The sequence below is a fragment of the Symphalangus syndactylus genome, chromosome 13, assembly GCF_028878055.3.
Source record: "Symphalangus syndactylus isolate Jambi chromosome 13, NHGRI_mSymSyn1-v2.1_pri, whole genome shotgun sequence".
NCBI lineage: Eukaryota > Metazoa > Chordata > Mammalia > Primates > Hylobatidae > Symphalangus > Symphalangus syndactylus.
In genome coordinates, this window is record NC_072435.2 from 35,160,820 (window position 1) to 35,188,353 (window position 27,534).

The following is a 27,534-nucleotide window of genomic DNA, read 5'->3' on the forward strand; positions in this document are numbered from 1 at the left end:
ATACATATGTAACAAACCTGCACATTGTGCACATGTACCCTAAAACTTAAAGTACAATAAAAAAATACAAAAATTAGCTGGGTGTGGTGGCACGTCTGTAATCCCAGATATTCGCGAGGTTGAGGCACAAGAATCACTTGAACCCATGAGGTGGAGGTTGCAATGAGCTGAGATTGTGCCACTGCACTCCAGCCTGGCGACAGAGTGAGATTCCATATCAAAAAAACAAAACAAACAAACAAAAAACCATATGCAGCATTTAAAGTGATAGAATTTTGTAAAAAGCATACAATAGTAGGTAAATACTGAGCATAGCTCTTGATGCATATTCAGTGCTCAATATTGCCAAAAATTATCTATTCTCTTTGTTTCTACTATCATCATCATCACCATCATCCTCATCGCCACCATTATTCTTGTCCTTCTCATTACCACCACTATCATCAGCATCACCATTATCATCATCATCACAGTCATCATCATCATCACCACTGTCATCACCATTATCATCACCAACACCCACTTCATCATCATCATCACGGAAATATAAGCTCTCTGAATGCAGTTACTTTATCTCTTTTCGGTTCCCTGCTGTATCCTTGGGCATTAAAGTTTGTGAGTTGACTTACCATCACTAGATTTACCATGACTTTCCATCTTTATTTGAGTCAATAATGGCAGAGATGTTGGCATGCTCAGGCATGATCTAACAGAGGTGCCATTGACTGGTGCTCACCTGTGTGGCCAGGGAGGGAGGCTGGAGTCCCAGAGGTTTCCAGGTGCACTGCAGAGGGCCCAGGAACTGAGAAGAAGCCCTCATTACTGAAAGCAGCAAACCCTCTCATGGTGGAAATGCCAGCAAGTAAAACTACTATGGGCCTCACTGCATTTGAGGTTTGAGCTGAGCCTCTCTATGAAGCTAGGACACAGGGGAAAGGAAATAAATTGTGCCATCCAAGCCTTTTCCCTCATGAAGAGGACATAAGGGGATAAGAGGTAAGGTCAGCTCCTGCCCTGCTTGGTGTAGGATTGCGGGGACTGGAACATCAGTAAAATACTCACTGCTGGTGGTTGGCACAGAGCTCCGATGGGTGAAGCCTGCAGAGAGAGGGAGGGAGGAGAGAGGGTAAGGGTTAAGGAGAGGTCAGACCAAATAGAGGTCAGGGTTACCCTAGTGCAATGAAGAAAGTTTCATGAAGCATGGTCATTGAGATTCCTCACAAGCACCCTCACATGGGGGAAATCCATGCAAGATGAAGATGAAACCATGAAGTTGAAACATCAATCATCACATATAGAGCATATCATCAAACCCTCAATGGTCAGAAAGGGAATGTGACCTCAGGACAGACAGTAGCATCTGCCCAGCTAGGAGGAAGAGCCCCCAATCACATCACGGCTGCTCACCATTGACATAGAGACTGTCCCTGTCCAGGGTGTAGGGGCCCAGCTCTGTGACGCTGTTGGTCAGCTGGCTCAGCTCCCAGTATAGCCACTCTCTGTCCAGTCCAGGACCGGTGGGATCAAAGCGGTGGGTGCAGATGGCGTCCACTCCAGTAGCTGCCCCATGCTTCTCAGGTCTGGGGAGGGTAAGAGTGGGGAATGGCAATAAGTGGATTGCCTAGGGAAGGGTTCTGAGCTTACGGGGTGAAGGACAGGAAGGGGCCAGAGTAATTGAGAAGCCTGGTACAGAAGTGAGAGAAGCCACACTTTGATTCCCTGAGCGCTTCGACTCCCTGCCAGCCTGGGACTGTGAGCAGAGTCATGGACGCAAGGATTTTCATGAAATCACAAGGTGCAGCCTGCATTCTCACAGCAATGGGGAAAGAAGAGTTCAGTCCTGAGACAGGGGAAGAACAAGAATTGGGGTGAAAGCAAGTAGATGAGGCATGTTTGGAGAGAAATTCTGGGAACAGAGTTTAACGACTGGAGGAAAGGGTGGTGGAGCGAATTTAGAGGGGTGATGGGTAAGGGATCAATCCTGCTGATGGACTCCGAAGAATTTGTCAGCTGATGTGGGTAGGGCAGGAAGGAAGGTGAGCAAACTCTTTGGGCCTGGGAACAACTGGGGAAGCCAGGCTGGAAATTCTAAGGTCTCACCTGAGCAAGGTCAGTCTGCAGCCAGAGTACAGAGGGCCAACACTGGTGTTCTTGAACAAGGGCGTGAGCTGTGGAGGAAGCATGGGAAGGTAAGTGGGTGAGCTGAGGTGTAGGGATGAGTCAGACATGAGGTAGGAGAGGCCGGCATCAGTAGGCGGGGCTTGCATCTCTGGGGCCTAGGAGTGGTGGGTGAGATCTTCCATGGCCCTGGCGTGGGTGATATAAGCGGGACTGGTAAGGTGGTGGAGCTCTTACCAGACCCTGCAGAACCCTCTCCGTGGTGTTGAACCTCCTGGAACCAGGGTGTTGCATGTTTTCCTCATAATGCAGGTTGGTGATGGTAAAGTTGAGGGTGAATGGTATCAGGAGAGGGCCAGGGGCTGTAAAGGGGTTGGGAAATAAACACTATGCTCAAAAGTAGAGAAATATGTAACAGTTTGCAATAGACTTATTTTTGAACATATGCCAACAGCATTTAATGTGGATAAAAAATAAAATATTTTCATGCCTCTCTTGACTATAATGATAGAAGTTTTTCATAAAGAAGCATATTACATAATTGTAATTAGATGGTGAACATAGCGCTTGGTGCAGATTTAGTGCTCAATAATGTCAGATATTATTTTTTACCTCTGTTATTGCCACCTTCGTCAGCAACATAACAATAATTGTCACCATGGAAATCATCACTTTCATCACCATCAACATCAGCACCACCACTACCAGCATCCTCATCACCATCACCACCACAGTGATCATAATCAGCATCACTACCACCAGCACCATCACAATATTATCATTACCAGGATAACCACCAACACAATCATCATCATCATCATCTTCATCATCATCTTCATTATCCTCATTGTCAACACCACAATCATTGGCAATCATCATCATCACCACAATCATCTCAAACATCAACACTATCACCACAAGCATCACATCACCACCATCACATCATCATTCCTGTTATAACCAGCACCACCATTATCACCATCATCTTCCTCCCCATCTCCATAATCATCATCACCATCACCAACATCATCAGCAGCATCACCATCTTTATAGTCATCTCCATCATATCATCATCATCTCCATCATTGCCACCATCATCATCACTGCTACACTTATCATCCTCATCATCACAAGAATATAAGCTCTCCGAAGGAAGACATTTTTATCTCTTTTGTATTCCCTGCCATATTCCATGGGCCTGGCACAGAGTAGGTGCTCAATAAAGTGTGTTGGTTGCATCAGCAACACTAGATTTGATTTGCTATGATTTTTCATCTTAATTTGCATGAAAATGACAGAGATGCAGACTCTCACCATCTACTGGTATCATTGACTGGTGCTCACCTGTGTGGCCGGGCAGGGAGGATGGAGTCCCAGAGGTTGCCAGGTGCACTGTGGAGGTCCCAGGAGCTAACAAGAAGCTCTCATCAGTGAAAGCAGCAAGTACCCTCATGGCGGAAATGCCAGCAGGTAAGACTATTATGGGCCCTGCTGCATTTGAGGTTTGAGCTGAGCCTCTTTATGGAGCTAGGGCACAGGGGAAAGGGAATAATTCGTGCCCTCCCAGCCTTTTCCTTCATGAAGAGGACATAAGGGGATAAGAGGTAAGGTCAGCTCCTGCCCTGCTTGGTATAGGATTGGGGGGACTGGAACATCAGTAAAATACTCACTGCTGGTGGTTGGCACAGAGCTCCGATGGTTGAAGCCTACAGAGAGAAGGAGGGAGGACAGTGGTAAGGGTTTAGGAGAGGTCGGACCAAATAGGGATCAGGGTTACCCTAGTGCAATGAGGAAAGTTTCATGATGCATGGTCATTGTGATTCTTCACCTGCACCCTCACATGGGGGAGGAAGGCCTTGAGGGTGAAATCTGTGCAAGATGAAGATGAAATTATGAAGTTGAAACTTCAGTCATCACATATAGAGCACATCCTCAAACCCTCAGTGGTCAGACAGGGCATGTGACCTCAGGATAGACAATAGAGTCTACTCAGCTAGGAGGAAGAGACTCCAATCACCTCACGGCTGCTCACCATTGACATAGAGACTGTCCCTGTCCAGGGTGTAGGGGCCCAGCTCTGTGATGCTGTTGGTCAGCTGGCTTAGCTCCCAGTATAGCCGCTCTTTGTCCAGTCCAGGACCGGTGGGATCAAGGCGGTGGGTACAGATGGTGTCCACTCCAGTGGCTGCCCCATCCTTCTCAGGTCTGGGGAGGGCAAGAGTGGGGAATGGCAATAAATGGATTGCCTAGGGAGGGGTTCTGAGCTTACTGGGTGAAGGACAGGAAGGGGCCAGAGGAATTAAGAAGCCAGTTCAGAAGTGAGGGAAGCCACACTTTGATTCTCTGAGTGCTTCGACTCCCTGCCAGCCTGGGACTGTGAGCAGAGTCATGGACGCAAGGATTTTCATGAAATCACAAGGTGCAGCCTGCATTCTCACAGCAATGGGGAAAGAAGAGCTCAGTCCTGAGACAGGGGAAGAACAAGAATTAGGAGTGAAAGCAAGCAGATGAGGCATGTTTGGAGAGAAATTCTGGGAACAGAGTTTAACAACTGGAGGAAAGGAAGGTGGAGGGAATTTAGAGAGGTGATGAGGGTAAGGGCTCAATCCTGCTGAGGGACTCTGAAGAATTTGTCAGGTGATGTGGGAGGTGGTAGAATCAAGACACAAATTGGTTCTGGAGCCAATGCCTCCTGAATTCCATCTCTGCTAAGGCCATCCCGTGGTAGGGCAGGAAGGAAGGTGAGCAAATTCTGGGCCTGGGAACAACTGGGGAAGCCAAGCTGGAAATTCTAAGGTCTCACCTGAGCAAGGTCAGTCTGCAGCCAGAGTACAGAGGGCCAACACTGGTGCTGTTGAACAAGGGCTTGAGCTGTGGGGGATGGGGAGGGAGGTGAGTGGGTGGACTGAGGTGGAGGGACGGGGCAGACATGAGGTAGGAGGGGCTGGCATCACTAGGCAGGGCTTGCATCTCTGGGGCCAAGGAGTGGTGGGTGAGATCTTCCATGGCCCTGGCGTGGGTGATATAAGCGGGACTGGTAAGGTGGTGGAGCTCTTACCAGACCCTGCAGAACCCTCTCCGTAGTGTTGAACTTCCTGGAACCAGGGTGTTGCATGTTTTCCTCATAATGCAGGTTGGTGATGGTAAAGTTGAGGGTGAATAGTATTAGGAGAGGGCCAGGGGCTGTAAACAGGTTGGGAAAAAAACGCTATGTTCAAAAGTAGAGAAATATATAACAGTTTGCAGTAGACTTATTTTTGAACATATGCCAACAGCATTTAATGTGGATAAAAAATAAAAGATTTTCATACCTCTCTTGACTACAATGATAGAAGTTTTTTCATAAAGAAGCATATTATATAATCGTAATTAGATGGTGAACACAGCGCTTGGTGCAGATTTAGTGCTCAATAATGCCAGATGTTATTTTTTACCTCTGTTATTGCCACCTTCGTCAGCAACATAACCATAGTTGTCGCCATGGACATCATCACTTTCATCACCATCAACATCAGCACCACCACTACCAGCATCCTCATCACCATCACCACCACAGTGATCATAATCAGCCTCACTACCACCAGCACCATCATAATATTATCATTACCAGGATAACCACCAACACAATCATCATCATCATCTTCATCATCATCTTCATTATCCTCATTGTCAACACCACAATCATCATTGGCAATCATCATCATCACCACAATCATCTCAAACATCACCACTATCACCACAATCATCACATCAACACCATCACATCATCATTCCTGTTATAACCAGCACCACCATTATCACCATCATCTTCATCACCATCACCATCACCAGCATCATCAGCAGCATCACCATCTTTATAGTCGTCTCCATCATATAATCATCATTTCCATCTCCACCACCATCATCATCACTGCCACCCTTATCATCCTCATCATCACAAGAATATAAGCTCTCTGAAGGAAGACTTTTTTTTTTTTTTGAGACGGAGTCTCGCTGTCGCCCAGGCTGGAGTGCAGTGGCGCGATCTCGGCTCACTGCAGGCTCCGCCCCCCAGGGTTCATGCCAGTCTCCTGCCTCAGCCTCTCGAGTAGCTGGGACTACAGGCGCATGCCACCTCGCCTGGCTAATTTTTTGTATTTTTAGTAGAGATGGGGTTTCACTGTGTTAGCCAGGATGGTCTCGATCTGACCTTGTGATCCGCCCGCCTCGGCCTCCCAAAGTGCTGGGACTACAGGCATGAGCCACCGCGCCCGGCCTGAAGGAAGACATTTTTATCTCCTTTGTATTCCCTGCCATATTCCATGGGCCTGGCACAGAGTAGGTGCTCAATAAATTATGTTGGTTGCATCAGCAATACTAGATTTGATTTGCTATTTTTCATCTTAATTTGCATGAAAATGGCAGAGATGCAGACGCTCACCATTGACTGGTATCATTGACTGACTAGTGCTCACCTGTGTGGCTGGGCAGGGAGGATGGAGTCCCAGAGGTTGCCAGGTGCACTGTGGAGGTCCCAGGAGCTAACAAGAAGCTCTCATCAGTGAAAGCAGCAAGCACCCTCATGGCGGAAATGCCAGCAGGTAAGACTGTTATGGGCCCTGCTGCATTTGAGGTTTGAGCTGAGCCTCTTTATGGAGCTAGGGCACAGGGGAAAGGGAATAATTTGGCCCTCCCAGCCTTTTCCCTCATGAAGAGGACATAAGGGGATAAGAGGTAAGGTCAGCTCCTGCCCTGCTTGGTGTAGGATTGGGCAGACTGGAACATCAGTAAAATACTCACTGCTGGTGGTTGGCACAGAGCTCCGACGGTTGAAGCCTGCAGAGAGAGGGAGGGAGGAGAGTGGGTAAGGGTTAAAGAGAGGTCGGACCAAATAGGGGTCAGGGTTACCCTAGTGCAATGAGGAAAGTTTCATGACGCATGGTCATTGTGATTCTTCACCTGCACCCTCACATGGAGGAAGAAGACCTTGAGTGTGAAATCCGTGCAAGATGAAGATGAAACTATGAAGTTGAAACCTCAATCATCACATATAGAGCACATCCTCATACCCCCAATGGTCAGACAGGGCATGCGACCTCAGGACAGAGAGTAGGGTCTGCCCAGCTAGGAGGAAGAGCCTCCAACCACATCACGGCTGCTCACCATTGACATAGAGACTGTCCCTGTCCAGGGTGTAGGGGCCCAGCTCTGTGATGCTGTTGGTCAGCTGGCTCAGCTCCCAGTATAGCTGCTCTCTGTCTAGTCCAGGTCCGATGGGATCAACGCGGTGGGTACAGATGGTGTCCACTCCAGTGGCTGCCCCATGCTTCTCAGGTCTGGGGAGGGTAAGATTGGGGAATGGCAATAAATGGATTGCCTAGGGAGGGGTCCTGAAGCTTGCTGGGTGGAAGGCACCAGAGGAATTGAGAAGCCTGGTACAGAAGTGAGAGAAGCCACACTTTGATTCCCTGAGCGCTTCGACTCCCTGCCAGCCTGGGACTGTGAGCAGAGTCATGGATGCAAGGATTTTCATGAAATCACAAGGTGCAGCCTGCATTCTCACAGCAATGGGGAAAGAAGAGCTCAGTCCTGAGATAGGAAAAGAACAGGAGTTAGGGGTGAAAGCAAGCAGATGAGGCATGTTTGTTTGGAGAGAAATTCTGGGAACAGAGTTTAACAACTGGAAGAAAGGGAGGTGGAGGGAATTTAGAGAGGTGATGAGGGTAAGGGCTCAATCCTGCTGATGGACTCCAAAGAATTTGTCAGTTGATGTGGGAGGTGGTAGAATCAGGAGACAAATTGGCTCTGGAGCCAGTGCCTCCTGAATTCTATCTGTGCTGTGGCCATCCTCTTGTAGGGAAGGATGGAAGCTGAACAAACTCCTTGGGCCTGGGAACAACTGGGGAAGCCAAGCTGGAAATTCTAAGGTCTCACCTGAGCAAGGTCAGTCTGCAGCCAGAGTACAGAGGGCCAACACTGGTGTTCTTGAACAAGGGCGTGAGCTGTGGAGGAAGCATGGGAAGGTAAGTGGGTGAGCTGAGGTGTAGGGATGAGTCAGACATGAGGTAGGAGAGGCCGGCATCAGTAGGCGGGGCTTGCATCTCTGGGGCCTAGGAGTGGTGGGTGAGATCTTCCATGGCCCTGGCGTGGGTGATATAAGCGGGATTGGTAAGGTGGTGGAGCTCTTACCAGACCCTGCAGAACCCTCTCCGTGGTGTTGAACTTCCTGGAACCAGGATGTTGCATGTTTTCCTCATAATGCAGGTTGGTGATGGTAAAGTTGAGGGTGAATGGCATCAAGAGAGGGACAGGGGCTGTAAAGGGGTTGGGAAATAAACACTATGCTCAAAAGTAGAGAAATATATAACAGTTTGCAATATATTTATTTTTTATTTTTTGAGAGAAGTCTCGCTCTGTAGCCCAGGCTGAAATGAAGTGGTGCAATAGCGGCACACTGCAACCTCTGCCTCCCGGGTTGAAGCGATTCTCCTGCCTCAGCCTCCCGAGTAGCTGGGTATACAGGCGCGTACCAGCATGCCTGGCTAATTTTTTGTATTTTTAGTAGAGATGGGGTTTCGCCATGTTAGCCAGGATGATCTTGATTTCCTGACCTTGTGATCTGCTTGCCTCGGCCTCCCAAAGTGCTGGGATTACAGGCATGAGCTACCGCACCTGGCCGCAATAGACTTATTTTTGAACGTATTCTACAGCATTTAATGTGAATGAAAAATAAAAGATTTTCATGCCTCTCTTGACTACAATGACAGAAGTTTTTCATAAAGAAGTGTATTACATAATTGTAATTAGATGCTGAACATAGCGCTTGGTGTGGATTCAGTGCTCAATAATGTCAGATGTTATTTTTTACCTCTGTTATTGCCACCTTCGTCAGCAACATAACCATAGTTGTTACCATGGAAATCAACACTTTCATCACCATCAACATCAGCCCCACCACTACCACCATCCTCATCACCATCACCACCACAGTGATCATAATCAGCATCACTACCACCAGCACCATCATAATATTATCATTACCAGGATAACCACCAACACAATCATCATCATCATCGTCATCATCTTCATTATTCTCATCATCATCACCACAGTCATCTCAAACATCAACACTATCACCACAATCATCACATCACCACCATCACATCATCATTCCTGTTATAACCAGCACTACCATTATCACCATCATCTTCCTCACCATCTCCACAATCATCATGACCATCACCAACATCATCAGCAGCATCACCATCTTTATAGTCATCTCCATCATATTATCATCATCTCCATCACCACAACCATCATCACCATCACCTTTATCATCCTCATCATCACAAGAATATAAGCTCTCTGAAGGAAGACATTTTTATCTCTTTTGTATCCCCTGCCATATTCCACGGGCCTGGCACGGAGCAGGTGCTCAATAAAGTGTGTTGGTTGCATCAGCAACACTAGATTTGATTTGCTATGATTTTAATATTAATTTGCATGAAAATGACAGACATGCAGACACTCACCATCGACTGGTATCATTGACTGACTGGTGCTCACCTGTGTGGCCGGGGAGGGAGGATGGAGTCCCAGTGGTTGCCTGGTACACTGTGGAGGTCCCAGGAGCTGAGAAGAAGCTCTCATCAGTGAAAGAAGCAAGTACTCTCATGGCAGAAATGCCAGCAGGTAAGACTATTATGAAACTTGATGCATATGGGGCTTGACCTAGATCAGTTTGTAGCTGGGGCAGAAGGGAGGATGAATCACTTCTGCCTTCCCGGCTCCTTCTCTTAAGAAGAGGAGCTATGGATTTATAAGGAGGAGGGTCAGCTCCTGCTCTTCTTTGTGTAGAATCAGGGGCATGAGATTATCAGTTGAATACTCACTACTGGTGGTGGGCACAGAGTTCTGATGGGTGAAACCTGCACAGAAAGAGGGAGTAACGTGAGTAAGGTTAAGATAGAGGTGGATAACAAAATAGGGGTCAGAGCTACCCTGGTGAAATGGAACCGGGGCTGCTGGAGGTTTTCTATCAGGACCCTCACATCAGGGAAGAAAACCCTGAGGGTAGACCCAGTCTCCAACATAAAGAAGAAACCATGGCATTCTGACGTCAACTATCAAATATAGACAACATGGTCAAGCTTTCAATGGCCAGGCAGTGATTGTGACCTCAAGCCAGGGAGTAGAGGTTGCCCATCAGAGAGGAAGAGCCTCCAACCACATCACAGCTGCTCACCATTGACATAGAGACTGTCCCTGTCCAGGGTGTAGGGGCCCAGCTCAGTGATGCTGTGGGTCAGCTGGCTCAGCTCCCGGTACAGCTGCTCTCTGTCCAGCCCAGGTCTTTTGGGATTAGGGTGGTAGAGGCAGACAGCATCCATTCCAGTTGCTGCCCCATCCTTCTTGGGCCTGGGGAAAGGAGTTGGGGGAATGACAATGAAAAGATTACCTAGGACAGGTCTTGAGATTGCTGATGGAAGGACAGCAAAGGAGAAGAGAAAATGAGAAACCTGGGAAAGAGGTGAGAAGCCACACTTAGATTCTCTGAATGCACAGACTACCAGCTTGCTTGGGACCGTGAGTAGAGTCATGGATACAACAATTCTCATAAAAGTGCAAGGGTGAAACTTGCATTCTCATGAGAAAAAAGAGCCCAGACTTGAGACCAGTGAAGACCTTGAAATGGGGATGAAAGCACGTGGATGAGGCATGATTGTCTTGAGAGAAATCCTGGGGACAGAATTTAACACCTAAAGGAAAGGGAGACGGAGGGAAAGGAGGGAATTCAGAGGAATGATCAGGGTAGGAGCTCAATCCTGATGATGGACCACACAGATTCTCTCTGTTGAGGTAAGGTGTGGGGTTGTTACTATCAGGAAACACACTGGTCCTGAAGCCAGTGACTCCTGAATTCCACCTTTGGTGAGTATATCCCTAGGAAGTGTGTAAAGGAAAATGTGCAAAGTCTATTGGGGTGAGAATAATTAGGGCAGCCAGGCTGGCTATTCTAGCTAGCCTCACCTGAGAGAGGTCAGTCTGCAGCCAGAGTACAGAGGGCCGACACTGGAGTTCTTGAACAAGGGACCGAGCTGTGGAAGAGGGAGAGAGAGATGAGTAGGAGGGCTAAGGTCCCTGTATGGGGACAAAAGTGAGGTGGGTGGGGCAGGCACCAGTGGGCGTGGCTGGCCTCAGTGGCTGAGGCTTGCATCTCTGGGGATGAGGGCAAGGTGGGTGCGACATTCTTCCATTGCCCTGGCACGGATGTTGTACGAGGGGCTCGGTATCTGGGGCAGGGGAGAGTGAAGAGGGCAGGGTACTAACTAGACCCTGCAGGACCCTCTCTGTGCTGTTGAACTTCCTAGATCCAGGGTGGTACATGTCCTCCTCATACTGCAGGTTGGTGATGGTGAAGTTGAGGGTGAATGGCATCAGGAGAGGGCCAGCAGCTGTAGCGGGAGGGGGGAATAAACACTATGTTCAAAGTGGAGAAAATAGGAGTTTGCAACAGACTTATCTTTAAACATGTGCAACATTTAAATTGAATGACTAAATATTTACCGTGCATCCCTTCCCTATAATGACAGAATTTATTTATTTATTTTTTAGATAGAGTCTCGCTCTGTCATCAGGCTAGAGTGCAGTGGCACAATCTAGGCTCACTGCAATCTCCACCTCCTGGGTTCAAACGATTCTCCTGCCTCAGCCTCCCAAGTAGCTGGGACTACAGGTGTGCACCACCACGCCCGGCTAATTTTTGTATTTTTAGTAGAGACAGGGTTTTGCCATGTTGGCCAGGATGGTCTTGATCTCTTGACCTCGTGATCCGCCCACCTTGGCCTCCCAAAGTGCTGAACTTATAGATGTGAGCCACCACACCCTGCCCGACATAATTTATTTTTTAAAGGATGTTTTATAATAGTAGTTAGATGCTGAGTGTAGCTCTTGGTGCATATTCAGAGCTTACTATTGTCTGATGTTATCTGTTATCTTTTTTATTGCCATCATCATTGTTGTTATCATTGTCACCATCACCATTATTGTCATCACCACCACCATAATAATCCCAAGCATGACCACCACAAACATCATCATCACCACACTCAACACATCGTCATTATCATCATAACCCCACGACCATCACTGGCATCATCCTCATCACCATCATTGTCATTTTCATCAATATCACCAGTCTCATCATCACCATCATAAAGAGCACCCCAAAAAATAAAAAATAAAAATAAATAAACAGAACCACCATCACCATCATCATCATCACACTCAACACATCATCACGAACATCATAACTGTCACTGACATTCTCATGTCCATCATCACCATGGTCAGCACCACCACCACCATTATCACCAACAGCGTCACTATCATCATCGTCATCATAATGGTCATAAACAGCACCACCACCATCATCATCATCCCACTCAACATATCATGACTAATATCATAACCACCACCACCACCACCACCATCATCATCATCATCATCATCACACAAACAGAAGCTCACTGAGGGCAGAGATGTTTTTACTGGTTTTATTTTCCTTGCTGTATCCCTAGGGTCTGGTACACTGTATGTGGACAATTAATTTTTTTGTTCACTCACTATCACTAGACTTACTATGATTTTCTATCTTTATTTGAATGAAAATGGCACAGATGTTTACATCAGGCATGCTCTAACAGAGATGCCATTGACTGGTACTTACTTGTGGGGCTGGGGACGGGGGATGGAGTCCCTGAGGTTCCAAGGTCCACTGTGGAAGTCCAAGGAGCTGAGAAAAAGTCCTCATCAGTGAAAGCAGGAAGCACTCTCATGACAGAAATGGCAAGAGGGGAGACTATGGGGTCTGCTGCTTGTGTGGCTAGAGATGGGTCAGTCTTTGGAGCTGGGGCAGAGCAGAGCTTGAGTAACTGCTGCCCTCCTATCTCCTTTGGTGAAAAAGAGGACCTATGGGTTTATGAGGAGGGGTAGCTCCTGTTCGGCTTGGTGTAGAATCAGGGGCATGTGGACAGGAGTTGAATACTCACTGCTGGTGGTGGGCCCAGAGCTCCGATGGGTGAAACCTGCATAGAGAAGGGGGCAGGAGAGTGTGTAAGGATTAAGGAGACATTGGCAACCAAATAGGGGTCAAGGCTACCCTGGTGCAAAGGAATGAATTTCATGGTACGGGGCATTTGAAGATTTCCTATCAGCATCCTCACATCAGCAAAGAATGCCCTGAGGGAACACAGTCCACGGTGATAAACTATGAAGTCCAGATCTTAGTCATCCCATGTAAAACACATGACAGAATTTTCAATTGCCAGGCAGGAAGTGTGACCTCTAGTTAGAGATTAGAGGCTGCTCAGCAAGGAGGAAGAGACTTCAGCCACATCACAGCCACTCACCATTGACATAGAGACTGTTCTGGTCCAGGGTGTAGGGGCCCAGCTCTTTGATGCCATTGGTCATCTGGCTCAGCTCCCAGTACAGCTGCTCCCTGTCCAGTCCAGGGCTTTGAGGGTTAAGGTGGCGGGTGCAGATGGCATCCACTCCAGTGGCTGCCCCATCCTTCTCAGACCTGGGGAAGGTAGGTGGGGAGAATGACAATGAAAAGATTACCCAGGACGGGTCTTGAGATTGCTGAGAGAAGGACGGCAAGGGACCAGAGCAAATGAGAAACCTGGGAAAGAGGTGAGAAGCCACACTTAGATTCCCTGAGTGCACAGACTACTGGCTTGTTAGGGACTGTGAGCAGAGTCATGAATACAACAGTTTTGATAAAAGTGCAAGGTGAGGCTGGGCGCGGTGGCTCACGCCTGTAATCCCAGCACTTTGGGAGGTCGAGGCAGGTGGATCACCTGCGGTCAGGAGTTCGAGACCAGCCTGACCAACATGGAGAAACCCTGTCTCTACTAAAAATACAAAATTAGCCGGGTGTGGTGGCCCATGCCTGTAATCCCAGCTACTCGGGAGGCTGAGGCAGGAGAATCGCTTAAACTCGGGAGGCAGAGGTTGTGGTGAGCCGAGATTGTGCAATTGCACTCCAGCCTGGGCAACAAGAGTGAAACTCTGTCTCAAAAAAAAAAAAAAAAAAGTGCAAGGTGAATCCTGCGTTGTTATGGCATGGGACAGGAGATCCCAGACTTGAGGCCAGTGAAGAGCTGGAAATGAGGCATGATTGTCTTGAGAGAAACCCTGGGGACAAAATTTAATACCTAAATGAAAGGAAGGGGCAAGGAAAGGAGGGAATTCAGAGGACCAGGGTAGGGGCTCAATCCTGATGATGGACAATGCAGATTCTCTCTGTTGAGGTGGGGTGTGGGGGTGTTACTATCAGGAGACACACTAGTCCTGAAGCCAGTGACTCCTGAATTCCACCTTTGGTGAGGATATCCCTAGGAAGTGTATAAAGGAAGATGTGCAAAGTCTATTGGGGTGAGAATAATTGGGGCAGCCAGGCTGGCTATTCTAGCCTCACCTGAGAGAGGTCAGTCTGCAGCCAGAGTACAGAGGGCCGACACTGGAGTTCTTGAACAAGGGACCGAGCTGTGGAAGAGGGAGAGAGAGGTGAGCAGGAGGGCTAAGGTTCCTGTGTGTGGGTGCAGAAATAAGGTGAGTGAGGCAGGGCCTAGTGGGTGAGGCTAGCTTCAGTGGGCGTGGCCGGCCTCAGTCGGTGAGTCTTGCATCTCTGGGGGCAAGGACGAAGTGGGTACCTTCTTCTCCCATTACCCTGGCTTGGTTGTTGTAGGAGGCACTGAGTATCTGGGTCAGGGCAGAGTGAGGAGGGCGGGGCACTAACCAGACCCTGCAGGACCCTCTCTGTGGTGTTGAACTTCCTGGAGCCAGGGTGACGCATGTCCTCCCCATACTGCAGATTGGTGATGGTGAAGTTGAGGGTGAACGGCACCAGGAGAGGAACAGCTGCTGTAGTGGGAGGGGGAAATAAATACTATGTCAAAGGAGAGAAAATAGGAGTTTGTGATATACTTATCTTTAAATATAGGCAGTATTTAAATTGACTGACAAAATAAATATTTACCATGCCTCCCTTGCCTTCAATGACAGAATATATTTTTTAAAGGATATTATATAAAATAGTAGTTAGATGCTGAGCATAGCTCTTGGTTCATATTCAGTGCTCAATATTGTCTGATGTTACCTGTTATCTTTATTATTGCCATCAACATCATTGCTATCATTGTCACAATCATAATCGTTATGTTTATCACCACCACCATAATAATCCCCACCATGACCACCACAAACATCATCATCACCACACTCAAGACATCACTATTATCATCATAACCCCATGACCATCTCTGGCATCATCCTCATCACCATCATTGTTATTGTCATCAACATCACCAGTTTCATCATCATCATCATAAACAGCACCACCACCACCACCATCATCATCACTAACATCATAACCGTCACTGACATCATCCTCATATCCATTATCTTCATGGTCAGCAACATCAACACCATTATCATCAACAGTATCACTATCATCATCATCATCATCGTCATCACCATCATCATCATCAGCAGCACAACTACCACCACCAACAGCATTACCATCATGATCATTTTGTCAGTCATCATCACCGTCAACAACTAGCACCACCACCACTATCATCATCACATGAATAAAAAAGCCCACTGAGGGCAGAGACATTTTTATTGGTTTTGTTTTCCTTGCTGTATCCCTTGGGTCTGGTACACAGTAGGTGGCCAACAAATATTTTTGGTTCACTCACTATTACCAGATTTACTATAATTTTCCATCTTTATTTGAGTGAAAATGGCAGAGATGTTCACACTCATCAGGCATGCTGTAATAGAGATGTCATTGACTGGTACTTACTTGTGGGGCTGGGGAGGGAGGATGGAGTCCCTGAGGTCCCAAGGTCCACTGTGGAGGTCCCAGGAGCTGAGGAAAAGTCCTCATCAGTGAAAGCAGAAAGCACTCTCATGGCAGAAATGGCAAGAGAGGGGACTATTATGAGGTTTGCTGCATGTGGGCTTGAGCTGGGTCTGTCTTTGGAGCTGGGGCAGAGGGGAGCTTCAATAACTTCAGCCTTCCAAGCTCCTTTGCTCATGAGGACGACTTATGGGTTTATGAGGAGGAGCAGCTCCTGCTTTGCTTGGTGTAGAATCAGGGGCATGTGGACATGAGTTGAATACTCACTGCTGGTGGGGGCCACAGAGCTCCGATGGGTGAAACCTGCATAGAGAAGGAGGGAGTAAATTGTGTAAGGATTAAGGAGATGTGGGGGACGCAATAGGGATCATGGCTATCCTGGCGCCATGGGACAGGGACCATTAAAGATTTCCTATCAGCGTCCTCACAACAGAGAAGAGTGCCCTGAGGGAATGCAGTTCACGATGACCAAGAAACCATGAAGTCCAGAACTTAGTCATCCCATGTAGAGCACATAACAGAATTTTCAATGGCCAGGCAGAGAGTGGGCCCCCAAGCCAGAGATTAGAGTCTGCCCAGTAGGGAGGAAGAGGCTCCAACCACAACACGTCTGCTCACCATTGACATAGAGACTGTTCCTGTCCAGGGTGTAGAGGCCCAGCTCTTGGATGCCATTGGTCAGCTGGCTCAGCTCCCAGTACAGCTGCTCTCTGTTGAGTCCAGGGCTTTTGGGGTCAAGACGGTGGGTGCAGATGGCATCCACTCCAGTGGCTGCCCCATTCTTCTCAGGCCTGGGGAAGGTAGGTGGAAGGAATGCAATCAAAAGATTAACTAGGAAGGGTTTTCAGATTGCTGAGGAAAGGACAGCAAGGAACCAGATGAAATGAGAAGCCTGGGAAAGAGGTGAGAAATCACACTTAGATTCTCTGAACGCACCGACTACTGGCTTGCTTTGAACTGCAAGCAGGGTAATGAATACAAGAATTTTTATAAAAGTGCAAAGTGACTTGGCACAGTGCCTCATGTCTGTAATCCCAGCACTTTGGGAGGCCAAGGCGGGCAGATCACTTGACGTCAGGAGTTCAAGACTAGCCTGGTCAACATGGTGAAACCCTGTCTCTACAAAAAATATAAAAATTAGCTGGGTATAGTGGCGAGTGCCTGTAATCCCAGCTACTCGGGAGGCTGAGGCAGAAGAATCACTTGAACATGGAAGGCGGAGGTTGCAGTGAGCTGAGACCAGCCTGGTGTGCAGTGAGACTACGTTTCAACATGAAATAATAAAATAAAATAAAATAAAATAAAATAAAATAAAATAAAGTAAAATACAATAAAAAAGTGCAAGTTAAAACCTGCATTCTCATGGCATGGGGACAGAGATGCCAGACTTGAGACCAATGAAGAGCTGGAAATGGGGATGAAAGCCTGTGGATGAGGCATGATCATCTTGAGAGAAATCCTGGGGACAGAATTTAAGACCTAAAGGAAAGGGAGGTGCAGGGACAGGAGGGAATTCAGAGGGATGATCAGGGTAGAGGCTCAATCCTGATGATAGGCCATGCAGATTCTCCCTGTTGAGGTGGGGTGTGGGGGAGTTACTATCAGAAAACACATTGGTCATGAAGTCAGTGACTCCTGAATTCCACCTTTCATGAGGATATCCCTAGGAAGTGCAGCAAGGAAGCGGTGCAAAGTCTATTGGAGTGAGAGTAAGTGGGGCAGCCAGGCTTGATCTTCTAAGGTCTCACCTGAGCAAGGTCAGTCTGCAGCCAGAGTAAAGAAGGCCGACACTGGTGTTCTTGAACACGGGACCAAGCTGTGGAGGAGAGAGAAGGAGATGAGTAGGATGGCTAAGTTGTGTGTGTGGGTGTGTAGGGCAGAAGTCAGGTGGGCAGAGCAGGCATCAGTGAGCGGGGCTGGCTTCAATGGGCATGGCTTGCATCTCTTGGGGCAAGGGTCAGGTGGGTGTGATCTTCTTCCATCGCCTGGCATGGATGATGTAGGAGGTACTGACTGTCTGGGGTGGGGCAGAGTGAGGATGGTGGGGCACTAACCAGACCCTGCAGGACCCTCTCTGTGCTGTTGAACTTCTTGGAGCCTGGGTGATGCATGTCCTCCTCATACTGCAGGTTGGTGATGGTGAAGTTGAGGGTGAATGGCACCAGGAGAGGGCCAGCAGCTGCAGTGGAGGTGGGAAGCAAACACTATGTTCAAAGTAGAGAAAACAGGAGTTTGCAATAGACTTATCTTTAAACATATGCAGAATTTAAATTGAGTGGCAAAATATTTACCATGCTTCCCTCGCCTATAACAATACAATTTGTTTTTACAAAAATACATTCTATAACAGTATTTAGTTGCTGAGCACTGCTCCTGGTGCATATTCAGTGCTCAATATTGTCCGATGTTATCTATTATCTTTATTGCCATCATCATCCTTGCTATCATTGTCACCATCACTATTATTATTAATGATCATCACTGCCATAATAATCCCCATCACAACCACCACAAACATTATCATCACCACACTCAACACATCATCATTATCATCATAACCCCACAACCATCACTGGCATCATCCTCGTCAACATCATTGTCATTTTCATCAACATAACCACTACCAACATCAATATCATCAGTACCATGGTCACCATCATAAACAGCATCACCACAATTATCATCATCATCACACTTAACACATCATCATTATCATCATAAACTTCCCAACCATCACTGGCAACATCCTCAAGTCCATCACCATCATCATCCATAATATCACCACCACCATCATCAACAGCGTCACCATCATCAACAGCATCACCATCATCAACATCATCCCACTCAACATGTCATTATTACTATCATAACTACCACCACCACCATCATCATCACATGAACACAAGCTCACTGAGGGCAGAGATGTTTTTATTGGTTTTATTTTCTTTGCTGTATCCCTAGGGTCTGGTACACTGTAGGTGGCCAATAAATTTTTTTGGTTCACTCAATATCACTAGGTTTACTACGATTTTCCATCTTCATTTGAGTGAAAATGGCACAGATGTTCACATTCATCAGGCATGACCCAGTAGACATGTCATTGACTGGTACTTACATGTAGGGCTGGGGAGGGAGGATGGAGTCCCTGAGGTCCCAAGGTCCACTGTGGAGGTCCCAGGAGCTGAGAAAAAGTCCTCATCAGTGAAAGTGGAAAGCACTCTCATGGCAGAAATGGCAAGAGGGTAGACTATTATAAGGTCTGCTGCATGTGGGCTTGAGCTAGGTCTGTCTTTGCAGCTTGGGCAGAGGGGAGCTTGAGTAACTTCTGCCTTCCCAGCTCCTTTGCTCAAGAGGAGGTCTTATGGGCTTAAGAGGAGGGGCCAGCTCCTGCTCCACTTAATGTAAGATCAGGGGCATGTGGACATGAGTTGAATACTCACTGCTGGTGGTGGGCACAGAGGTCTGATGGGTGAAACCTGCATAGAGAAGGAGGGAGAAGACTGGGTAAAAGTTAAGGAGATGTGGGAGATGCAATAGGGTTCAGGGCTACCCTGGTGCAATTTAATGAGTTTCATGGGACAGGGACCATTAAGATTTCCTATCAGCATTCTCCCAAAAGGGAAGAGTGCCCTGAGGGAATGCAGTTCATGATGACAAAGAAACCATGAAGTTCAGAACTTAGTCACCCCATGTAGAGCACATGACAAAATTTTCCATGGCCAGGCAGGGAATGTGCCCCCAAGCCAGAGATTAGAGGTTGCCCAGCAAGGAGGAAGAGATTTCTACCATTTTACAGTGGCTCACCATTGACATAGAGACTGTTTCTGTCCAGGGTGTAGGGGCCCAGCTCTTTGATGCCATTGGTCAGCTGGCTCAGCTCCCAGTACAGCTGCTCCCTGTCCACTCCAGGGCTTTTGGGGTCAAGACGGTGGGTGCAGATGGCATCCACTCCAGTGGCTGCTCCATCCTTCTCGGACCTGAGGAAGGTAGGAGGGGGAATGACAATGAAAAGATTACCTAGGACTTGTCTTGAGATTGCTTAGGGAAACATATCAAGGAGCCAGAGGAAATGAGAAATCTGGGAAAGAGGTGAGAATCCGCACTTAGATTATCTGAGTACATAGACCACTATCTTGGCTGGGACTGCAAGCAGAGTCATGGATATAATAATTTTTATCAAAGTGCAAGGTGAAATCTGCATTCTCATGGCATGGGGACAGGAGAACCCAGACTTCAGACTAGTGAAGAGCTTGAAAGGGGGATGGATGTATGTGGATGAGGTATGATTGTCTTAAGAGCAGTCCTGGGGACAGAATTTAACACTAAATGAAAGGGAGGGGCAGGCAAAGGAGGGAATTCAGTGGAGTGATCAGGGTAGTGCCTCAATCCTGATGATGGATCACGAAAATTCTGCCTGTTGAGGTGGGGGATGGCGGTGTTACTATCAGGAAAAAACTGGTTCTCAAGCCAGTGACTCCTGAATTCCCTTTTTGGTGAGGATATCCCTAGGAAGTGCAGCAAGGAGACAGTGCAAAGTCTTTTGGAGTGAGAACAATTGGGCAGCCAGGCTGGCTCTTCTAAAGTCTTACCTGAGCAAGGTCAGTCTGCAGCCAGAGTACAGAGGGCTGACACTGGTATTCCTGAACATGGGACCAAGCTGTGGAGGAGGGAGAGAGAGGTGAGTAGGAGGGCTAAGGTGTGTGTGTGTTAGGGGCAGATGTGAGGTGGGCGGAGTAGGCACCAATGAGCAGGGCTGGTCTCTGTGGGTGGGGCTTGAATCTCTCAGGGGCAGGGGTGAGGTTGGTGCTATCTTCTTTCATCACCTTGGCATCTACGATGTAGAAGGGACTGGATATCTGGGGCTGGCAGAGTGAGGAGGGCAGGGCACTAACCAGACTCTGCAGGACCCTCTCCATGGTGTTGAACTTCCTGGAGCCAGGGCGATGCATGTCCTCCTCGTACTTCAGGTTGGTGATGGTGAAGTTGAGGGTGAACAGCACCAGGAGAGGAACAGCTGCTGTAGTGGGAATTGAAAACAAATACTATGTTCAAAGTAGAGAAAATAGGGGTTTGGAATAGACTTGTCTTTAAACATATGCAAAATTTAAATTGAGAGAAAAATATTTGCGTCTCCTTTGCCTATAATAATACAATTTATTTTTATAAAAATATTTAATAGTAGTTAGATACTGAGCATAGCTAGTTGTGCATATTCAGTGCTCAATATTGTCTGATGTTATCTGTTTTCTTTATTATGGCCATAATCATTGTTGCTATCATTGTCACCATCACCATCATTATTATCATCATCACCATGATAATCCCCATCATGACCACCACAAACATAATCATCACCACACTCAACACATCATCATTATCATAATAACTACATGACCATCACTGGCATCATCCTCATCACCATCATTGTTATTGTCATCAGTGTCACCACTACCATCAACATCATCAGTACCATGGTCACCATCATAAACAGCACCACCACCATCATCATCATCATCATCACACTCAACACATCATTACCATCATAACCTTCACAACCATCACTGACAACATCCTCATGTCCGTCATCATCATTGTCAGTAACATCATCACCACCATCATCAACAGCAACACCATAATCATAAATTATCGTCACAATCAATATGTCGTTATTACTGTTACCACCACCACCACCACCATCATATCATCACATGAACACAAGCTCACTGAGGGCAGAGATGTTGTTTTTTTTGGTTCTGTTTTCCTTGCTATATCCCTAGGGTCTGGTACACTGTAGGTGGCCAATACATTTTTTTGGTTCACTCAGTATCACTAGATTTATTATGATTTTCCATTTTCATTTGACTTAAAATGGCACAGATGTTTGCATTCATCAGGCATGATCTAATACAGATACCATTGGCTGGTACTTACTTGTGGGGCTGGGGAGGGAGGATGGAGTCCCTGACCCAAGGTCCACTGTGGAGGTCCCAGGAGCTGAGAAAAAGTCCTCATCAGTGAAAGCAGAAAGCACTCTCATGGCAGAAATGGCAAGAAGATAGACTATTACAAGGTCTGCTGTATATGGGCTTGAGCTGGGTCTGTCTTTGGAGCTGGGGCAGAGGGGAGCTTGAGTAACTTCTGCCTTCCCAGCTCATTTGCTCAAGAGGAGGACTTATGGGTTTAAGAGGAGGGGCCAGCTCTTGCTCCATCTGATGTAGGATCAGGGGCATCTGGACATGAGTTGAATACTCACTGCTGGTGGTGGGCACAGGGGTCCGATTGGTGAAACCTGAATAGAGAAGGAGGGAGGAGACTGGGTAAGGAAGGGTTAAGGAGATGTGGGGGACGCAATAGAGTTCAGGACTACCCTGGTGCAATTAAATGAGTTTCATGGGACAGGGGTCATTAAAGATTTCCTATCAGCATCCTCACAACGGGAAGAGTGCCCAGAGGGAATGCCTCTCATGATAATGAAGAAACCATGAAGTCCAGAACTTAGTCATCCCATGTAGAGCATATGACAGAATTTTCAATGGACAGGCAGGGAGTGTGCCCCCAAGCCAGAAATTAGAGGTTGCACAGCCAGGAGGAAGAGACTCCTCACATCACAGCTGCTCACCATTGACATACAGGCTGTTTCTGTCCAGGGTGTAGGGGCCCAGCTCTTTGATGCCATTGGTCAGCTGGCTCAGCTCCCAGTACAGCTGCTCCCTGTCCACTCCAGGGCTTTTGGGGTCAAGACGGTGGGTGCAGATGGCATCCACTCCAGTGGCTGCTCCATCCTTCTCGGACCTGAGGAAGGTAGGAGGGGAAATGACAATGAAAAGATTGCCTAGAACTTGTCTTGAGATTGCTGAGGGAAACATATCAAGGAACCAGAGGAAATGAGAAATCTGGGAAAGAGGTGAGAATCCGCACTTAGATTATCTGAGTACATAGACCACTATCTTGGCTGGGACTGCAAGCAGAGTCATGGATATAATAATTTTTATCAAAGTGCAAGGTGAAATCTGCATTCTCATGGCATGGGGACAGGAGAACCCAGACTTCAGACTAGTGATGAGCTTGAAAGGCTGATGAATGTATGTGGATGAGGCATGGTTATCTTGAGAGAAATTCTGGGGACAGAATTTAACACCTAAATGAAAGGGAGGGTCAGGGAAAGGAGGGAATTCAGATGGGTGATCAGGGTATTGTCTCAATCCTGATGATGAACCATGAAGATTTTGCATGTTGAGGTGGGGCATGGGGGTGTTACTATCAGGAAACAACTGGTCCTCAAGCCAATGACTCCTGAATTCCCCTTTTGGTGAGGATATCCCTAGGAAGTGCAGCAAGGAAGCAGTGCAAAGTCTTTTAGAGTGGGAACAAGCTGGGCACCCAGGCTGGCTCTTCTAGTCTCACCTGAGCAAGGTCAGTCTGCAGCCAGAGTACAGAAGGCCAGCACTGGTGTTCTTGAACATAGGACCAAGCTGTAGAGGAGGGAGAGGGAGGTGAGTAATGGGGCTAAGGTGTGTGTGTGTAGGGGCAGATGTGAGGTGAGTGGAGCAGGCATCAATGAGCAGGGCTGGTCTCTGTGGGTGGGGCTTGCATCTCTTGGGGGGAAGGGGTGAAGTTGGTGCTATCTTCTTTCATCACCCTGGCATGGATGTTGTAGAAGGGACTGGATATCTGGGGCTGGGCAGAGTGAGGAGGGCAGGGCACTAACCAGACTCTGCAGGACCCTCTCTGTGGTGTTGAACTTCCTGGAGCCAGGACGATGCATGTCCTCCTCATACTTCAGGTTGGTGATGGTGAAGTTGAGGGTGAACAGCACCAGGAGAGGGCCAGCAGCTGTAGTGGGAATTGAAAATAAACACTATGTTCAAAGTCAAGAAATAGGGGTTTAGAATAGACTTATCTTTAAACATGTGCAAAATTTAAATTGAGAGACAAAATATTTACCATGTCTCCCTTGCCTATAATAATACAATTTATTTTTATGAAAGTATGTTATATAATAGTAGTTAGATGCTGAGCATAGCTAATTATGCGTATTCAGTGCTCAATATTGTCTGATTTTATCTGTTATATTTATGATGGCTAGCCATCATGATTGTTGCTATCTTTTTCACCATCATAAGCAGCACCATCATCATCATCATCACACTCCACACATCATCATTACCGTCATAACCTTCACAACCATCACTGACAATATCCTTCTGTTCATCATCATCATTGCCAGTAACATCACCACCATCATCATCAACAGCATCACCATCATCATCAATCATCATCACACTCAACATGTCGTTGTTACTATCATAATCACCACCACCATCACCATCACATGAATACAAGCTCACTGAGGGCAGAGGTGCTTTTATTGGTTTTGTTTTCCTTGTATCTCTAAGGTCTGGTACACTGTAAGTGGCTAATAAATTTTTTTGGTTCACTCAGTATCACTAGATTTACTATGATTTTTCATTTTCATTTGAGTGAAAATGGCACAGATGTTCACACTCATCAGGCATAATCTAAGGGAGATGCCATTGACTGGTACTTACTTGTGGGGCTTGGGAGGGAGGATGGAGTCCCTGAGGTTCCAAGGTCCACTGTGGAGGTCCCAGGAGCTGAGAAAAAGTCCTCATCAGTGAAAGCAGAAAATAATCTCATGGCAGAAATGGCAAGAGGGTAGACTATTATGAATTCTGCTGCATGTGGGCATGAGCTGGGCCTATCTTTGGAGCTGGGGTGGAAGGGAGCTTCAATAACTTCTGCCTTCCCAGCTCCTTTGCTCAAGAGGAGGACTTATGGGTTTAAGAGGAGGGGCCAGCTCCTGCTCCACTTAATGTAGGGTCAGGGGCATGTGGACATGAGTTGAATACTCACTGCTGGTGGTGGGCACAGAGGTCCAATGGGTGAAACCTGCGTAGAGAAGGAGGGAGGAGACTTGGTAAGCATTAAGGAGATATGAGGGACACAATAAGGGTCATGGCAATCCTGATGCAATTAAAAGAGTTTCATGGGACAATGAGTTTCACGGGACTGGGGCCATTAAAGAATTCCTATCAGTATCCTCACAACAGGGAAGAGCGCCCTGAGGGAACACAGTTCACGACAATGAAGAAACTGTGAAGTCCAGAACTTAGTCATTCCATGTACAGCACATGACAGAATATTCAATGGCCAGGCAGGGAGTGTGACTTCAAGCCAGAGATTAGATTCTTCCCAGACTCTAGAAGGAAAAGACTTCAACCACATCACAGCTGCTCACCATTGACATAGAGACTGTTACTGTCCAGGGTGTAGGGGCCCAGCTCTTTGATGCCATTGGTCAGTTGGCTCAGCTCCCAGTACAGCTGCTCTCTGTTGAGTCCAGGGCTTTTGGGGTCAAGATGGTGGGTGCAGATGGCATCCACTCCAGTGGCTGCTCCATCCTTCTCGGACCTGGGGAAGGTAGGTGGGGAGAATGATTATGAAAAGATTACCCAGGTTGTGTCTTGAGACTGCTGATGGAAAGACAGTAAGGAACCAGAGGAAATGAGAAACCTGGGAAAGAGGTGAGAAGCTACACTTAGATTCTCTGAGTTTGCTTGGGACTGGTTTGCTTGGGACTGTGAGCAGAGTCACAGATACAACCATGCTTATAAAAGTGCAAGGTGAAACCTGCATTCTCACAGCATGGGGACAGGAAAGCCCAGACTTGAGACCAGTGAAGAGCTGGAAATAGGGATGAAAACACTTGGATGAGGCATGATTGTCTTGAGAGGAATTCTGGGGACAGAATTTAACACCTAAATGAAAGGGAGGGGCAGGGAATTCAGAGGGATGATCAGGATAGAGGCTCAATCCTGATGATGGACCATGCAGATTCTCCCTGTTGAGGTGAGGTGTGGGGGTGTTACTATCAGGAAACACATTGGTCCTGAAGCCGGTGACTCCTGAATTCCCCTTTTGGTGAGGATATCCCTACGAGGTGCAGCAAGGAAGCCGTGCAAAATCTATTGGAGTGGGAACAATTGGGGCAGCCAGGCTGGATCTTCTAAGGTCTCACCTGAGAGAGGTCAGTCTGCAGCCAGAGTACAGAGGGCCAACACTGGTGTTCTTGAATATAGGACCAAGCTGTGGAGGAGGGAGAGGAAAGTGAGTAGGAGGGCTAAGGTGCATGTGTGTGGGGCAGAAGTCAGGTGGGTGGAGCAGGCACCAGTGGGCATGGCTGGCCTCAGTGAGCAGGGCTTGCATCTTTTGTGGGCAAGGGTGAGATGGATAAGATCTTCTTCCATAGCCCTGGCACAGATGATGTATCTGGGACGGGGCAGGAGTAAAGTGGGTGGGGCTCTCACCAGACCCTGCAGGATCCTCTCTGTGGTGTTGAACTTCCTGGAGCCAGGGTGACCCATGTCCTCCCCATACTGCAGGTTGGTGATGGTGAAGTTGAGGGTGAATGGCACCAGGAGAGGAACAGCAGCTATAACTGGAATGGGAAATAAACACTATGTTCAAAGCAGAGAAAATAGGAGTTTGCAATAGACTTATCTTTCAATATACACAGAATTTAAATTGAGTGACAATACATTTTCCATGCCTCCCTTGCTTATCATAATACAATTTATTTTTATAAAAGTATATTATATAATAGTAGATGCTGAGCATAGCTGTTGGTGAATATTTATTGCTCAATACTGTCTGACATTTTCTGTCAACTTTATTATGATCATCATCACCATCACCATCATTGTCACCATCACCATCATTATTATCATCATCACCACCATGATAATCCCCACCATGACCATCGCAAACATCATCACTCTCAACACAGCATCATTACCATCATAAGCCCACGACCATCACCTGAATCCTCCTTATCACCATCATCGTCATTGTCATCAACATCACCACCACCATCAACCTCAACACTATCATTATCATGATCATTATAAACAGCAACACTACCACCATCATCATCACCATCATACTCAATACAACATCATTACCATCACAACCTCCACCACCATCACCTGCATCATCCTCATCACCATCATCATTGTCATCAACATCACCACCACCATCAAGATCACCACTATCATCATTATAAACAGCAACACTATCGCTATCATCATCACACTCAATACATCATAATTACCATCATAACCTCCTCTACCATCACCAGCATCATCCTCATCACCATCACCATCATCATCAACATTACTACAGCCATCATCAACAGCATGACCATCATCATCATCATAAACAATGCCACCACCACCATCATCATCATCCCACTCAACACATCATCATTACCATCATAACTACCACCACCATCATCATCATCACAAGAATACAAGCTCACTGAGGGCATAGGTTGTTTTTAATTGATTTTCTTTTTCTTACTGTATTCCTGGGGTCTGGCACACAGTAGGTGGCCAAAACAAATTTGTCCACCCACTATCACTAGATTTACTATGATTTTCCATCTTTATTTGAGTGAAAATGACAGAGATGTTTACACTAATCAG

At 47.1% G+C, this 27,534-nt stretch overlaps 1 protein-coding gene across 1 annotated transcript in view; it reads right to left on the reverse strand.

Moving 5' to 3' along the window:
* Nucleotides 1-27,534, reverse strand: part of MUC16 (mucin 16, cell surface associated) — a 215,135-nt gene that overhangs the window by 45,639 nt on the left and 141,962 nt on the right. Inside the window, exons 21-60 of the mRNA XM_055237836.1 lie at nt 26,359-26,489; nt 26,070-26,137; nt 25,290-25,462; nt 24,905-24,940; nt 24,580-24,645; nt 23,739-23,863; nt 23,435-23,502; nt 22,650-22,822; nt 22,284-22,319; nt 21,962-22,024; nt 20,923-21,047; nt 20,620-20,687; nt 19,835-20,007; nt 19,471-19,506; nt 19,146-19,211; nt 18,085-18,209; nt 17,779-17,846; nt 16,649-16,821; nt 16,298-16,333; nt 15,974-16,039; nt 14,903-15,027; nt 14,582-14,649; nt 13,509-13,681; nt 13,149-13,184; nt 12,827-12,892; nt 11,428-11,552; nt 11,128-11,195; nt 10,343-10,515; nt 9,990-10,025; nt 9,664-9,729; nt 8,287-8,411; nt 8,032-8,099; nt 7,261-7,433; nt 6,898-6,933; nt 3,463-3,528; nt 2,356-2,480; nt 2,101-2,168; nt 1,408-1,580; nt 1,063-1,098; nt 737-802 (exon numbers count right to left, since the gene is read on the reverse strand). Of these exons, the coding sequence (XP_055093811.1) occupies nt 737-802; nt 1,063-1,098; nt 1,408-1,580; nt 2,101-2,168; nt 2,356-2,480; nt 3,463-3,528; nt 6,898-6,933; nt 7,261-7,433; nt 8,032-8,099; nt 8,287-8,411; nt 9,664-9,729; nt 9,990-10,025; nt 10,343-10,515; nt 11,128-11,195; nt 11,428-11,552; nt 12,827-12,892; nt 13,149-13,184; nt 13,509-13,681; nt 14,582-14,649; nt 14,903-15,027; nt 15,974-16,039; nt 16,298-16,333; nt 16,649-16,821; nt 17,779-17,846; nt 18,085-18,209; nt 19,146-19,211; nt 19,471-19,506; nt 19,835-20,007; nt 20,620-20,687; nt 20,923-21,047; nt 21,962-22,024; nt 22,284-22,319; nt 22,650-22,822; nt 23,435-23,502; nt 23,739-23,863; nt 24,580-24,645; nt 24,905-24,940; nt 25,290-25,462; nt 26,070-26,137; nt 26,359-26,489 (3,747 nt within the window). The remainder of the gene's footprint in view (nt 1-736; nt 803-1,062; nt 1,099-1,407; nt 1,581-2,100; nt 2,169-2,355; nt 2,481-3,462; nt 3,529-6,897; nt 6,934-7,260; nt 7,434-8,031; nt 8,100-8,286; nt 8,412-9,663; nt 9,730-9,989; nt 10,026-10,342; nt 10,516-11,127; nt 11,196-11,427; nt 11,553-12,826; nt 12,893-13,148; nt 13,185-13,508; nt 13,682-14,581; nt 14,650-14,902; nt 15,028-15,973; nt 16,040-16,297; nt 16,334-16,648; nt 16,822-17,778; nt 17,847-18,084; nt 18,210-19,145; nt 19,212-19,470; nt 19,507-19,834; nt 20,008-20,619; nt 20,688-20,922; nt 21,048-21,961; nt 22,025-22,283; nt 22,320-22,649; nt 22,823-23,434; nt 23,503-23,738; nt 23,864-24,579; nt 24,646-24,904; nt 24,941-25,289; nt 25,463-26,069; nt 26,138-26,358; nt 26,490-27,534) is intronic.